This window comes from Canis aureus, chromosome 6, assembly GCF_053574225.1.
Source record: "Canis aureus isolate CA01 chromosome 6, VMU_Caureus_v.1.0, whole genome shotgun sequence".
Lineage (NCBI taxonomy): Eukaryota > Metazoa > Chordata > Mammalia > Carnivora > Canidae > Canis > Canis aureus.
Window position 1 is genome coordinate 39,719,669 of NC_135616.1, and position 14,295 is coordinate 39,733,963.

The window sequence follows — 14,295 nt, forward strand, 5'->3', positions numbered from 1 at the left end:
GAACACCTGTAGGAGCTGCCAACACACGCTCTCAGCTCCCCCCAACACCTTGCCTCAAGCCTCTGTCTCCTCCTTACCCAGCAGGCATTGAAATAACTACCCAGACAACACGGACATCACATCAGGGAGAAAGCCAACAGCCATGAAGACGGGACTGCCAAGCTGAGGCCCTTCTTTGCTAACAGGGGAGCCTGTCACTGCTCATCAGGCTACCCCTGGGTACCCCTCCACCCCAGTCAGTCTAGGCCACTAGGCTTTGGGGTGATGTAATCATTTACACACATAGTCAGCACTGACTGAATACCAGGAGGTGACAGAGGTGACGCCTATGGAAGAGGCTCACCCCCATCCCACAGCCGATTGAGCAGGTGGCAGGTAATAGAGCCTGACCTGCGCTTTCTGTTCTCTGTCTGAGCTCAGCTGTTCCAAGTACCAGTTGGTGAAGTCTTTCCTGACCCCTCGCAGGGCCAGGGCAGGGTCCAGAAGGGCCTCCAGCAAGGCGTCAGGGCTCTGTCTTTCTAGCGCATCATCAACAACTTCTAGAGCCGCATGGACTGCAAAAGACCAAGACTCCACAGTGGACAACGTGTGAAAGCCCAGCCCTATTCTTCCTGCCAGTCCAGAGCTCCCTCCACCCCACTCCAGTCCCAAATCCTCAGTGGGATCTCCACAGCCTTCCCACACAGGGTCCCTAGACCCTGAGGACATACTGCCCCAAACAGGCAGATGCCCCCTCCATCCTGAGCCTTCTAGCACTTCCTGCCACGTCCTCTCCTCCATCCATTTCTCACATCTCCTTTTTGAGGACCCTAGTCCAGTTGCCTTTGGAGCTGGAAGGCCTGCCCTTTGCCTCTACCCTCTCCACAGATCTCCATTCAAACAGAACTCCCAAAAAAAAAAAAAAAAAAAAAACAAACAGAACTCCCTAGATGGGGACACCTCTCTAGACACATAGCCATAAAACAGTACACGTTGCTTTTTGCCTTGGATCATTCCCTGAGACAAGGGTTGGCCTAAGCAAGGCCATAGGGCCTCTGGGCTGAGAGCCACCCCCGAGAGCACCCCAAAGCCCTCCTGGCCCATCTCTCTTTTACCGTTGACGTGGTTGATGTTGCCCTGGATCTCAGCCTGAGTCAGGAAGCAGTCATACAGGTCCCAGCTCTCCCCGCCATCCTGCACAAAGAGTGAGACCTGGGAAACCAGCCCCATCTTCTCCTGCTCCTCCCTCCCTGACTATAAATTTTTCCTCCTCTGGGGCCTTCCCAGGCCAAAGGTCAGTGTGGTCAGAAGGAATCTGGAGAACCTAGGGCTCCAAGCTCACCTTCAGCATCTCCTGTCTGGTATCATCCTGTCCTGAACGTCCAGCCCCCAGAAGCCCTCTCCTGCCTTCTCCTCTGAATCCTCATTATCCTCCCAGGTGCCTCTCTCGTTTGTCTACGATAACCCATAAGCGACAGTTTCTCTTAGCAATTCTGGGGCGTGGTGACAGGACAGATAGGAGTCCTATCCCCTGGAGGGTTTTTAGGCCACCTGGCTCTTAGCACCTGAGGCTCCTCCTTACGTGGGTCTGGGCACTGGCAGCCTTCTCCGCCTTGGCCTGGGCCAGCAGCTCCTGGTAGATGGGTGCCAGAGGCTCTTGAAGATTCACCAGCAGAGCACTGGGATTCTGCAAGGCAGCCAGGGTATCCTTAACCACCCCTCGCTCCACAGCCTCGTTGATGGCAAGGACAGCTGCGTGGACTGGAAGGAGTGTGGAAACAAGGTCAGGGGGCCAGACAAACCCCAGGCCACTACAGTACAACCAGCCGCAGGCCAATGACATCAACCCCCTTTTCCATCCGGGAGGCCTGGCAGCCCTGCCAACAGATGGGAGGCATCCAGAATCCATCCGAGGCTCGGTGTCCTCCTATTCTCACTGAGCCCACCCCTTGCATGGTAGATCCCAGACCCTACCTGCAGCCTCATCCACCGACAGCTCATTGGCCAGAATTCCCCCAATCTTGCTGAAGGCAGGCAGCTGGAGGCCATATTTGGCCAGTTCAGAGGCCATGTTGCTGAGTTCCTCGGCTGCAAAGAGCACAGATGCCTTTCCTCAGAGCCAGAGTCCCCGAGACCATGCCCACATGAGCAGCTGCGGAAGGAGGGGGCTCACCTGAGAATTTCACTTTCCCATACAGATCATGTATCTGAGGCGCCAGTCCCAGGCGGAAAAGGAAGAGACTGGAAGAGAAGGGAAGGCTTTGGGCCTCTTTATGGTGACACGCTGAACACGTAGGTCTGGACATGGGGACTTGGAATGTGGGGACTACTGTAGCTGCCCCCAAGGCCCTCCCATCCACAGGGAGCGACATTATTGGAAGCCAGCCCGAGATAAGTGCTACAGAAGATAAATGGGATGCTCAAGAGGTGGGGGGGATCAGGACCTCACAGAGAAGTGCACGTGGCAGGAGCAGGTCACCGTTCAGAGACAGAGGGCATAGTAAGCAGAGACTGCAGGGCCAAGCACACCCATCCCCTTGAAAGGACATGGAACATAAAGTCAAGAAGAGGCAACATGGCTGACCAAGGAACGGGTTGGGTACTTTAAGGTTCAGCCAGCTTGTTGCCAAGGGCTGGCCATGGGTAGCACCACACAGCTGTCACCATTCAAACTAAATGACTTGCATATGACACTCTTGATGGGTCCCGTTTTGATTCCTTCGTTCCCCAGTCACAAGCAGAAGACCCTTCCCTCCTCCTGCCCTTTCCTTCAGCCCCACAGGTCACAAGACAGACATATCCACAAACATGCACATCAGGGCCCCTGGGGGGCTCAGTTGGTGAAGCGTCTGCCTTGGGCTCAGGTCATGATCCAGAGGTCCTGGGATGGAGCCCCATGTTGGGCCCCCTGCTCAGTGGAAAGCCTGCTTTTCCCTCTGCCCTCTGCCCCTCCCTCTTGCTTGTGCACATGCACACGTGCTCTCTAATAAATAAAATCTTCTTTAAAAATGCACATAAATCTAAACACAACTACAAAAATCTGAAGTCTCACTCTCCTAAGAAGTGATCCTCATGGAGTACCCACCCCCCTTCCCACTCCAACATTTGTTACCGACCAATGGTTGCATCCACTGAGAGGAAACTCGATGACAAAAGTTTGGGGTCTCTCACCTAAGTGCATGGATGCAGTAGACCACCCGGGGCATGTTCTTCTTGTCATAGATGTCTGTGGTCTCCGGGAAGAAGGTCTGGAGGGGAAGCCAGCTGGTTACTGCCTTTGGACAGGTCATAGTACCAGCTACAGAGGGCTGGGCTGAGCAATGGTCTTCCTCTCCTACCTGGGTCTGTGCTCCTTTGTCGCTTGGGGCTTCTGGATCAATCACCCCAGCTGTTTACAGCCAGCACTGCCCCCACACACTAAGTGTTACAGAAGGGCCCAGGGGCCACAGACTGAACCAAAGCCCAGCCATAGACACAGCCCCAGGCAGGGTTATCAAGGCTATAGGATGCAGGCCATATCCTCCAGGAGAAAGAGGCTCCCTACCCAGCCTATAGACAGAGCAAGCCCTTGCCCCTTGCCTTGGACTATCGCCCCACAGAGGGCCCATGAGGCACACACTGTCAAGGATCACAGAGGGGGTAGGGCATGCATCCCTGTCTCTAAGCCAGAGGCCTCTGATCAGCGGTAGCCTCTCAAAGAACCGAGTCCTCTGAAGCATGGTGTCCCACATTACCTGGGGACTATGATGGGTCTGACCCCAAAACTTCTTGGCTACTTTAGATTCATAAGAAGGACCAAATCTAGAGACTTAATGGTGTTCCAGTCTCACTGAGGACAGATGGCCTCTATTGCTCCTGCCTCCCACCAAGACTTTCTTTACTGCCGCCCCCTAGTCTCACAGTTCCCTGGAAGAAACCCTGTAGAGTCCTATCATGCCTTAACTTGTACTGCTCTTTACAATGCACAAAGGAGAACTGTGCAGATCATCTGGTCCTTCTGACAACCTTACCAGGCAGATAGGGCAGGGGTCACCATGCCCATTTTAGAACCAAGAAACACGAGGCCTAAAGAGTGAGAGAACATGCAACAGGTGTCCAGCAGGGGCCTTGAGCCTAGGCTTCTGAGTCCACCACTGAGGGATGCAGGCTATGGCATGCCCTTGCTTCATGCCATGAAACTCTGGTGGGAAGAAGGCTGGCTAATATGAGTCCATCTCCTGCACCACATGGGGGCTCACTAATGGGAACAACACAGCTTAGGTCAGGGAGCCTCCTCCTCCCTCCACATCCCTCATCCACAGGAAGGAGAGGCAGAGCCAAGGAGCATGGTTGAGAGACGGGCATCTGCAATCAAAATCCTCCAATAAAGCTAGTTTAAGAGACACATGGTGGGGGCAGAGGGCGCCAGAGAGACAAAGTGTGCATGTAGGGGTGAGGTGCTGGTGGAGAGTAAAGATGAACCCCAATCTTGAGGCCCAGTGTTACCGAAGGCAGGCCAACATGGGCTATTGCCGACAGCCAAAAGTTGATATTGTCGGTGTGCCGGAAATGCAAGCCGGTTGCCTGAAAGGGAAGGAAAGAGATAAGAATCTATTTCCACAGTTCTTGGGGTTCCCTGTGGGCAGAGCCTAGAGCACAGCTCAGAGGTTTGAAGGCGGTGGGAGCCAGAGGACCCTGGTTTCCCATATTCTGTCCCCTAGCCCCTCAGGCCAGAGAAACACAGACAGAAACCACCAGGAATGACTGACACAGCAGGACATCTGAGAAGGTGGGATTAACAATCCAGGGAGGCTTCCTAGTAAAGAGGAGTTTGGAGGTGACACAGGAAGAGACAGGCTGGGTTGGTCCAGCACAGGGAAGGGGCAGCGGGCCCAGGGGTACCATCAGGGTGGCAAGGCCACAAGCCTCTGAGTGTCCACGTGGACAGAAAAGTCTGCTTAGAAGTGTCCTTCAGGGGCATCTCAGGGCCCACCTAGCAGGAGTCCCTTGCTGCTAAAGACAGCACACAGTGTCCGGCTGGGGGACACTCACCACTCCTGTGGGCCCCGTGCAGGTATTGCTAGCACCCCCTTTCATCCTCAAACATGTCCAGGCTTGGACAATAAATTATGTGGTCACCCTGCTCTCACAGCTTTGGGGAGAAGGGGAAGTTTGGGAAGAAGCAGCTGGAAGGTAGAACTCTCCCTTCCCTACCTGATACCGCAACTGCTCCGCATCATAGATCTTCTTCAAGGGAACCACAGCAGGTGCAAAACAGTGGCCCAGCTTGGCCAGCAATACTCCGTTCCGGAGGCTCTCCTCCAGCTCCACCGGGGAAGGAAGCTCCTCCTTCAGGCAGGCTTCCATCCAGCTGAAAGTGCAAGAGCAGGAGAGTGCCTGTCACCCGCCCCTCCCTGGGCAGAGAGGGGCCTTCAAGTCTTGCCTCAGCTCCTGCCCTACTCTCCACTCCCCTCTCTGCCCGTCTGGCTGTCCCCACCTGATCCCAAGCTGCCCCAAACACTGGAATGGCCAGTCCTCAGCCCCTGCCCACCCCTGAAAATCCCCTGACAGATCCTGAACTGGCGCAGCTTTGGAGAGGCCCTTACCTGTTGCATGCTAGACCCTGCCTCAGTCTGGTTGGCACACCTATCCCACCATACCAAATCTGCTCACTTCTCTCATTTTGCGTGTTTTCTGAGAACCCAGGCCTAGAGGGTAACATCTGTCTGAATGACCTACACAGCCCTAAACCAGCTTTGATGACGATAGAGGTTGTGGGTTGTTGGCAGCAGCACAAAAGGACAGAAAGGCCACAGAACTAGAAGACCTGCCTTGCACACCATGTCCTCCACCTCACCCCTCAGAGCCTTGTTGTGTGACCTGCACACTGAAGACAGCGTGGGCTGCACCCCCACCAAGGAGGCAGTGGCAGGGGCTGCTTGAGCTAACAAGTGTGAACACACTGGGAGTAGACCCAGGAAGCCTATTGTTAATATGGTGGTGTGAGAGAGCATCAGGGTCTTCAGAGGGGTTCTCCAAACTTCCCCACTGATTTCCTGTCTACCCATGTGATCTGCTTTTCTAGAGAACATTAAAAATATACTATTGATTAAGAGGAAAGAACTAGGGACGCCTGGGTGGCTCAGCAGTTAAGTGTCTGCCTTCAGCTCAGGTCGTGATCCCGGAGACCCAGGATCTAGTCCCATATCAGGCTCCCTACATGGAGACTGCTTCTCTCTCTGCCCGTGTCAATGCCTTTCTCTCTCTGTGTCTCTCATGAATAAATAAATAAAAATCTTAAAAAAAAAAAAAAAAAGAGGAAAGAACTAGGGACGTCTGGGTGGCTCAGCGGTTGAACGCCTGCCTTTGGCCTGGGGTGTGATCCTGGAGTCCTGGGATCAAGTCCCGCATCGGGCTCCCTACGTGGAACCTGCTTCTCTCTCTGCCTGTGTCTCTGCCTCTCTCTCTCTCTCTCTCTCTCTCTCTCTCTGTGTCTCTCATGGATGGATAGATAAAATCTTTTTAAAAAATTTTTTAAAAAAGAGGAAAGAACTAAGCATTTTATGCTGCCTTTAGAGCCAACGTCCCTTTGCAGGAAACATGGGGTACAGAGAAACAAACTGTTTGACACAAGAAAGCAAACAGACAAATCCAGAATGCAGGGCAGATGAGCCAGTTTCTTCACCCAGTTATGACATAAAGAACTGGAAAGGGGAGTGGGCTATTCTGGATTGAAGAAGATTCAAGAGACACAGCAACCAAACATAACATGTGAGCTTTTTTAGATCCTTATTTGAATAAGCCAACTGAAAAACAGGTTATTTTTTCAGACAATCAGGAAAATTTGAAAATGGCTTGGTGTTGATTTTCCAAGGATTAATCGATAACTTCTCTGGGTATTAAAATGGCATCGTGGTTATTATGTGAGCAAATGTCCATACATTTAGAGACAGACACTGAAGTGTGTAGGGGGATAAAAGGATGTGGTTTTGCCTTTACTCACAGATGGCATGACCGTCTATGTGGAAAATCTGAAAGAAGGTGACACAGTCTCGGGGACCTAACAAGTGACCACACAAGGCCATGGGACATAAGGTTACTATACAAGTCAGTTGCTGTCCAATATACTGCGGTGAAGAATTTAGGATTTGAAATTAAACACTGTACTGTTTCTGTTAGCTCCCCAAAAATGAAACACTTAGGTATGAATCCAACAAAACATATACAAGACCTCTGAGGAAAACTATGAAACCCTAATGAATAAGATCAAAGGAAAACCAAACTAAATGGAAAGATAGGGCAGCCCCGGTGGCACAATGGTTTAGTGCTACAGGGTATGATCCTGGAGACCCGGGATTGAGTCCCACATCAGGCTCCTTGCATGGAGCCTGCTTCTCCCTCTGCCTGTGTCTCTGCCTCTCTCTCTTTCTCTCTCTGTGTCTCTCATGAATAAATAAAATCTTAAAAAAAAAAAAAAAAAAAACAGACTTGTGACTGGGTTCCAAATACTTTAAAAAAAAAAGAAAAAAATGGAAAGATAACCCACACTCGTGGATGGGAAGGCTCCATACTGCCAAGATGTTAGTTCATCTCAACTGGGTCTACGGATTCGGATTCTGCCAAGATGTTAGTTCATCTCAACTGGGTCTACGGATTCAGTGAAATCTCAAACAAACTCCCAGCAAATTATTTTGTGGACATCAAAGGTACTGTTTCTAAAGTCTGTATGGAGAGCCAAAAGATCCAGAATAGTCAATACCATATCGCAGGAAAAGAACAAAGCTGGAGGACTGACACCACCCATCTTGGCCACAGTAATCAAGATAGTATGGCCTCAGTGAAAAAACAGATAGACGTATCAAACAGAATGGAGAGCCCACAAACAGATCCACATAACAACAGTCAGCTGATCTTCGACAAAGGAGCAAAGGCAATCCAATGGAGCAGAGATCATCTCTTCAACAAATGGCACTAGAACAACTGGACATCTACATGCAAAAGAAATAAATCCAGACATACACTTTACACCCTTCACAAAAATCAACTCAAGATGTATCATCAATTTTTTTTTTTAATTTTTATTTATTTATGATAGTCACACAGAGAGAGGAGAGAGGCTGAGACACAGGTAGAGGGAGAAGCAGGCTCCATGCACCGGGAGCCCGACGTGGGATTCGATCCCGGGTCTCCAGGATCGCGCCCTGGGCCAAAGGCAGGCGCCAAACCGCTGCGCCACCCAGGGATCCCTGTATCATCAATTTAAATGTAAGATGCCAAACTGTAAAACTCCTAGAAGAGAACACAGGGGAAAACCCAGGTGACCTTCAGTGTGGCAATGACTTTTGTTTTATTTTTTCAAGTTTGTTTGTTTGTTTGTTTAAGATTTTGTTTATTTATTCATGAGACACACAGAGAGAGAGGTAGAGACATAGGCAGGAAGCCTGACTCAGGACTCAATTCCAGGTCTCCAAGATCAGGCTGAAGGTGGCGCTCAACCACTGAACCACCCAGACTGCCCTTTAAGTTTATTTAAAAAAAAAAAATCTCTATGCCCAACATCAGGCTTGAACCCATGACCCCGAGATCAAGAGTTGCATGCTTGGTACACCTGGTTGGCACTCCCCTGCTCAGTGGGTAACCTGCTTCTCCCTCTCCATCTGCTGCTCCCCCTGCCTGTGCAATGTCAAATAAATAAATACAATCTAAAAAACAAAACAAAACAAAACAAGAGTTGCATGCTCCATAGCCTGAGCCAGCCAGGGGCCCCTGGCCATAATCCCCCACCTCAACCCTAGGCAATAACTTTTTAGACACAACACCAAAGACACAGTCATTGGAAGAAATAATTGATAAGCTGGACTTAATTAAAATGAAAAACTTCTGCTCTAGGGGGATCCCTGGGTGGCTCAGTGGTTTAGCGCCTGCCTTCGGCCCAGGGCGCGATCCTGGAGTCCCGGGATCGAGTCCCACATCCGGCTCCTGGCATGAAGCCTGCTTCTCCCTCTGCCTGTGTCTCTGCCTCTCTCTATCTCTGTGTGTCTTTCATGAATAAATAAATAAAATCTTAAAAAAAAAAAAAAAACTGCTCTAGAAAAGAGAATGAGAAGACAAGACACACTGTAGGAGAAAATATTTGCAAAACACATATCTGATAAGACTAGTATCCGAAATAAAAAAGGAAGGGGTGCCTGGCTGGCTCAGTCAGTGAAGCATGTGACTCTTGATTTCAGAGTTGTGAGTTTGAGCCCCACGTTGGGCATAAAAATTACTAAAACAAACACACACACACACAAAGAACTCTTAAAACTCAACAATAAAAGAAAAAGCAATGGATTAAAACATGGGCCACAGATACCCATTAACAGACACCTCACCAAAGAAGACACTCAAATGGGAACTAAGCATCTGCAAAGATGCTCCATATCATATGTCATCAGGGAAATGCAAATTAGAGCAATGAGATATCACTGTACACCTATCAGAACAACCGAACTCTGGGCCGCTGACAGTACCCGACGCTGAGAGGAAATGCAGCAACAGGCTTTTAGTCACAGCTGCTGGGAATGCAAAATGGTGCAGCCATGTTGAAGACAAGTTAATGATTTCTCACAAAACTAAACATACTCCTACCATATGATCCAGCAACCATGCTCCTTGGTATTTACCCAAAGGAGTTAAAACACATGTCCAAGGCAGCCCGGGTAGCTCAGCAGTTTAGCGCCGCCTTCGGCCCGGGGTGTGATCCTGGAGACCTGGGATTGAGTCCCACGTCGGGCTCCCTGCATGGAGCCTGCTTCCCCCTCTGCCTGTGTCTCTGCCTCTCTCTGTGTGTGTCTCTCATGAATAAATAAATAAAATCTTAAAAAAAATAAAACACATGTCCATACAAAACCTGCACATAAATGCTTATAGCAGCTTTATCCCTCACTGCCAAAACTTGGAAGCAACCAAGATGTCCTTCGGTAGGTGATGGATTAATAAACTGTGGTCCATCCAGACAACGGAATATCACTCAACACTAAAAAGAAATGAGCTGTCAAGCCCCGAGAAGACCTGGAGGAACATCAAACACATACTACTAAGTCAAAGAGGACAGTCTGAAAAGGCTTGTGCTGTACGAGTCCAACTATGGAGAAACTCTAGAGACAGGAGAAAAGGAATGGTTGCCAGGAGTGAGATGGGAGGACAAAGAGGCAGAGCAGAGGATTTTTAGGGCAATGAAACCACTCTAAGATACTCTAACGGTGGATATGTGTCATTTGCCATTTGTCCAAACCCACAGAGTGCATGATACCAAGAGTGATCCCTAAGGTCAAGTATGGGCTTTGGGAGACGATGTGTCAAGGTGAATTCATCAGTTGTAACAAACGCGCCACTCCTGCAGATGCTGACAGTGGAGGCTGTGTATGTGTGGGCACAGGGGTTACATGGGAAATCTCAGTCTTCCTCCTGATGTTGAACCCAAAACTGCTCTAACAAAACAAAGTCTTAGAGAGAGAGAGAGAGAGAAGAATGGACTCTTGTCCTTTTGTATTGGTGAGGGGGTAGGTGCCTGGGGTGGGCAGGGTGGGAAAGGGGGACCAGAAGGGGGCAGCCATCTGCTCACCGCTTGGCCTCCTCCAACCGGCACAGGTACTGATAGGCCACATTCTGCCGCCTCTGCTCATCCATTTCCTCAGCTGTGAGGCGTTCATCTGAGGAGTGAGGGTCAAGGTGAAAAGTGTTAGACAAAGGGCCAGAGTGCTGAAGTGCTTCTCAACAGACTTTCTTGGGCAGCTCTGCCCAGAGACCACTCATACGTCTGTCCCCCTCTTCCTAACACCCCTTGCTCCAATCTTGGGCCCCCATCTCGTAAAGCTGCCCTGGTCAGGACCCCTTCACGGGGAGCTCCTTTCTTTTTCCCTCCAGCCATCGCCTGACCCCTCCTTTCTGTCCGTCCAGACCCTTCTGTGGCTGGGAACGTAGTCTCTGTGTTCTCCAAGACCTGGCCCGTGTCATCCTCCTCAGGCACCCTCCCAGAAGCTGGGGCTAACAGGACCAACTGGGACTCATCATCCAATCTCCATGCATTCGTACCCTACCTTCTATCTGTCAGGCCCTGGGCCAGTGGATCCTTACAGATTAGCATTAGAAAAGAAAAACGTGTAAGTGACAAATTCCAACCTGAAGTGACAAGTGTGATTACAGCCACAGACATGCAAGCAGCAGAGGAGACAAAGGGTTCTTCCCACCAGTAAAATCTTAAAGAATGAAGCAGGAGGGGGCAGCTCAACAAAGAGAACCATGTGGAGGGCAGCCCCAGTGGCCCAGCGGTTTAGTGGTTTAGCGCCACATTCAGCCCAGGGCGTGATCCTGGAGACCAGGGATGAGTCCCATGTCAGGCTCCCTGCATGGAGCCTGCTTCTCCCTCTGCCTGTTGCCAGGGAGAGGCAAAGAACGTCTGTCTTTGAGGCAACACGTAATGTTAATCCCACTCTTTCCCTTATTTCCCTATATTGCACATCCTGCAACATGATTTGGACCAGGGGCGGGGCTTGTTGGAATTGGCAGTTAAGCAAGTTCACACACACACACACACACACACACACACACACGCAACGTCTACAAGCCTTGGTTGCTAAGCATGGAAAATAAACAGTAAGCAAATGACATCACCTCGGAGTTATGAACTGAGGGCTGTGTGAGACGGGCAGGGCTTCCTCCCTACACACACACTTTTTGTTTTGTTTTTTTTAAGATTTTGTTTATTTACTCATGAGAGACACACAGAGAGAGGCAGGGACACAGGTAGAGGGAGAAGCAGGCTCCCCGCGGGAAACCCGATACGGGACTCTCTATCCCAGACCCCATCATCACACCCTGACCTGAAGGCAGACGCTCAACCGTTGAGCCACCCAGGCGTCCCACACACAGTCTTATTTAAATTTTTTTAAAATTTTTTAAAAAAATCTTCCTGCGCTTCACAGGTCTAGAACTAACTTTCCTTCAACAGATCCGAGAACAAGGACTTTGTTTTTTTGAGCCCTAATGGCAAGAAAGGGGAAGGGGTGGAAGAAGATTTTGCCTTTGTTCAGAAGGTCAGGCAGCAGCAGCCTTTCTGCCGTCCAATCCTCCTGACCCCACTGTCTTTCCAAAACAGTGTTTTTGCAAGTGTGGTCCGCGGACTACCTGCACGGTTACGTGCGGTGAGGCAGCAGCACAGCAGGGCTTGTTACCAATGCAGACGACGGGCCCCGACCCAGCGAGCTGGCGCTGCGACACAGGGCTGAGGAGCGTGCCGGTCACTTCCGGTCATCCCCGGCACACTTCGAGGGCCACCGTCTCCCCCGCGGCATCGGACGGGAGTCCCGGCCCCTGGTGGCTCCCTCCCCGCGCCGCGCAGGCCCGCCCCCTTCCTTGGACCCCCTCCGTGGCCCCCTCTGCACTCACACAGCGCCGAGCCCGCGCCCGCTCTCCGCGGCTCCATGTTCCTCCTCCTTCCAGGTTTGAATCTCCCGCCGCCGGGCCGCCGCCTTCGTCGTTGCAGCAGCCCGACAGAACTTCCGGCCCGAACCGCGGGGGCAGCTGGGATGTGTAGTCCAGACGGTGCAGGCGCAGGCACGCCGCCAGGTGCGGAGAAGGAGGTGCTGCGGCACAGTGGGAGCGGCATCTCCCTCTCCGCGCGGCGGTGGGATCCTCCTCTACCCTCTCCTCCATCATTTGCCCTAGTGTTCTCAGGAACTCTGCTGCGCCTCCTGTAGCGTTCTTGGCTCCCGCTAACTTGCGGGCCAGCTTGCGTGAACTAGATGGTGCGGATGCAGAGAGAAATTACCATAGTTAGGAGCGCCTGGCTGGCTTAGTCGGTAAAGCGCGCAACTCTCGATCTAGGGGTTGTAGGTTCAAGCCCCGCGTTGGGTGTAGAGATTGCTTAAAAAATAAAATATCTTAAAAAATCAGCATAGTTGATGCCCTATATATAACTTGCTATTCTGGAATGAGTGACAGTCAAAATACATGAGAGGTCAGCGATATTCAGAGGAATGAGGTCGCTACAGCAATGAAGTTACTACGGTAATGAAGTTAAGGGCAGCGAAGGACAGGAGGACTTTCTAGTGGAGGTGATAGCTGATGTTTGTTGGAAAGGGAACAAGACTTCATCAGCCTGAAGGAGAGAGGAATCTTAGCGCAAACAGCACTTGTGACCAAGGAGGGAGCCCAGGAAACGAAAATTGGTGCAGTTCTGTAGGTGAACAGAGTTCAGACAGGGAGAGGCGGGAAGAGCACCTCTAGAGACACGCTGGCAGCAGCTGCAATGCCAGACAGCAGGCTGAAGAGCAGGATGCGGTCTGGGGAGCAGCCACAAGCTCAAGAACACTTTACATATAGGTCGAGTCCCGGTTCACATTTTACAAAGATTCATTTTGCAGCAGGGGCTTGGAGCCAGGTGACACTAGGGCCAGAGACCAATCCAGAGTGTATGGCAGCAGCACAGGTGAGAGCTAGTAAGGCCTGAACTAGTCAAAATAATTATAATGACACCTGTCCTAAAATTTTGTTTTGCTATATTACCTAATGGGCTTCCCCCACCTGGTATTTCTCCTTTAGCCCTCCCTCCCTCCTACTAGTGCCCCAGTCAAGCTGCAGCCTATGCTCATAGCCTCAGGGGAGGCACCAGAGGGGTAGAACACAGAAATCATCCAAACCTTCCGAGGAACAGAGGAGATGCAGGGCTGAGACAAAACTGTGGGAGTTGTGGGGTTTGTAGAGAGTGGCTCCCCTTTGCTCACCACGCAGGAAAGTAGAGGGAATCTAGACTGCTGGTGATAGAAGCCCACTCCCTGCTTTCTGGAAAGGCCATGGGCCTGAGACCTGACAAGGAACAGTTGCTAACAAGGCCCTGATGTACAGAAACCCCGACCCCAGCTAGAAAGGAAGTACATGGACGAGCTACCCCCATTTCTCCTTGGGTTAAGGGCTCCTGGGCCTGAGAGGGCCAGATGGAGAGTAAGTAGATGGCTAAGGACTCAATGGGCCTTCCCTCTCAAGTTGTAGCATCCCATACTCCCTCCAACTTGGCCTCCACCCTGGGAGAAGGGAGGGGGTGAACCAAACTGACTCACACTGTCTTCTCCATCCCAGTGCAACAGGGACTGGAAACAGGGCCTGAGGAGAGATGTACTTCTCACATGCTGGGGTTAGATACCACACACAGCAATGACATGCACTGAGTGTCTATGGTATGCTGGTACTATATTTAGCATCATCTTGTTTTATCTTCATTATAGTGATGAGGGAAATGAGGCTTAGAAATGTCACACAGCTAAACTGGTGGAGCCAAGACACAAATTCAGATAGTGT

The 14,295-nt window shown here is 50.9% G+C and overlaps 1 protein-coding gene across 6 annotated transcripts in view; it reads right to left on the minus strand.

The window, feature by feature from the left end:
• The window catches only part of IQGAP3 (IQ motif containing GTPase activating protein 3), a 92,644-nt gene extending 80,015 nt beyond the window's left edge, over window positions 1–12,629 (minus strand). For 4 of the 6 annotated variants that reach the window (XM_077901117.1, XM_077901116.1, XM_077901118.1 and 1 more), the window contains exons 1-10: window positions 12,388–12,629; window positions 10,565–10,652; window positions 5,173–5,329; window positions 4,465–4,542; window positions 3,151–3,227; window positions 2,153–2,220; window positions 1,954–2,067; window positions 1,562–1,740; window positions 1,095–1,173; window positions 391–554 (exon numbers count right to left, since the gene is read on the minus strand). In XM_077901117.1, coding sequence (XP_077757243.1) covers window positions 391–554; window positions 1,095–1,173; window positions 1,562–1,740; window positions 1,954–2,067; window positions 2,153–2,220; window positions 3,151–3,227; window positions 4,465–4,542; window positions 5,173–5,329; window positions 10,565–10,652; window positions 12,388–12,607 — 1,224 coding nt within the window. In that variant the 5' untranslated portion in view covers window positions 12,608–12,629. Of the gene's footprint in view, window positions 1–390; window positions 555–1,094; window positions 1,174–1,561; window positions 1,741–1,953; window positions 2,068–2,152; window positions 2,221–3,150; window positions 3,228–4,464; window positions 4,543–5,172; window positions 5,330–10,564; window positions 10,653–11,039; window positions 11,705–12,126; window positions 12,279–12,387 lie in introns of those variants that run through there. The other 2 variants (XM_077901119.1, XM_077901120.1) reach the window with 2 other exon arrangements.
• Between the last annotated feature and the right edge of the window lie 1,666 nt (window positions 12,630–14,295).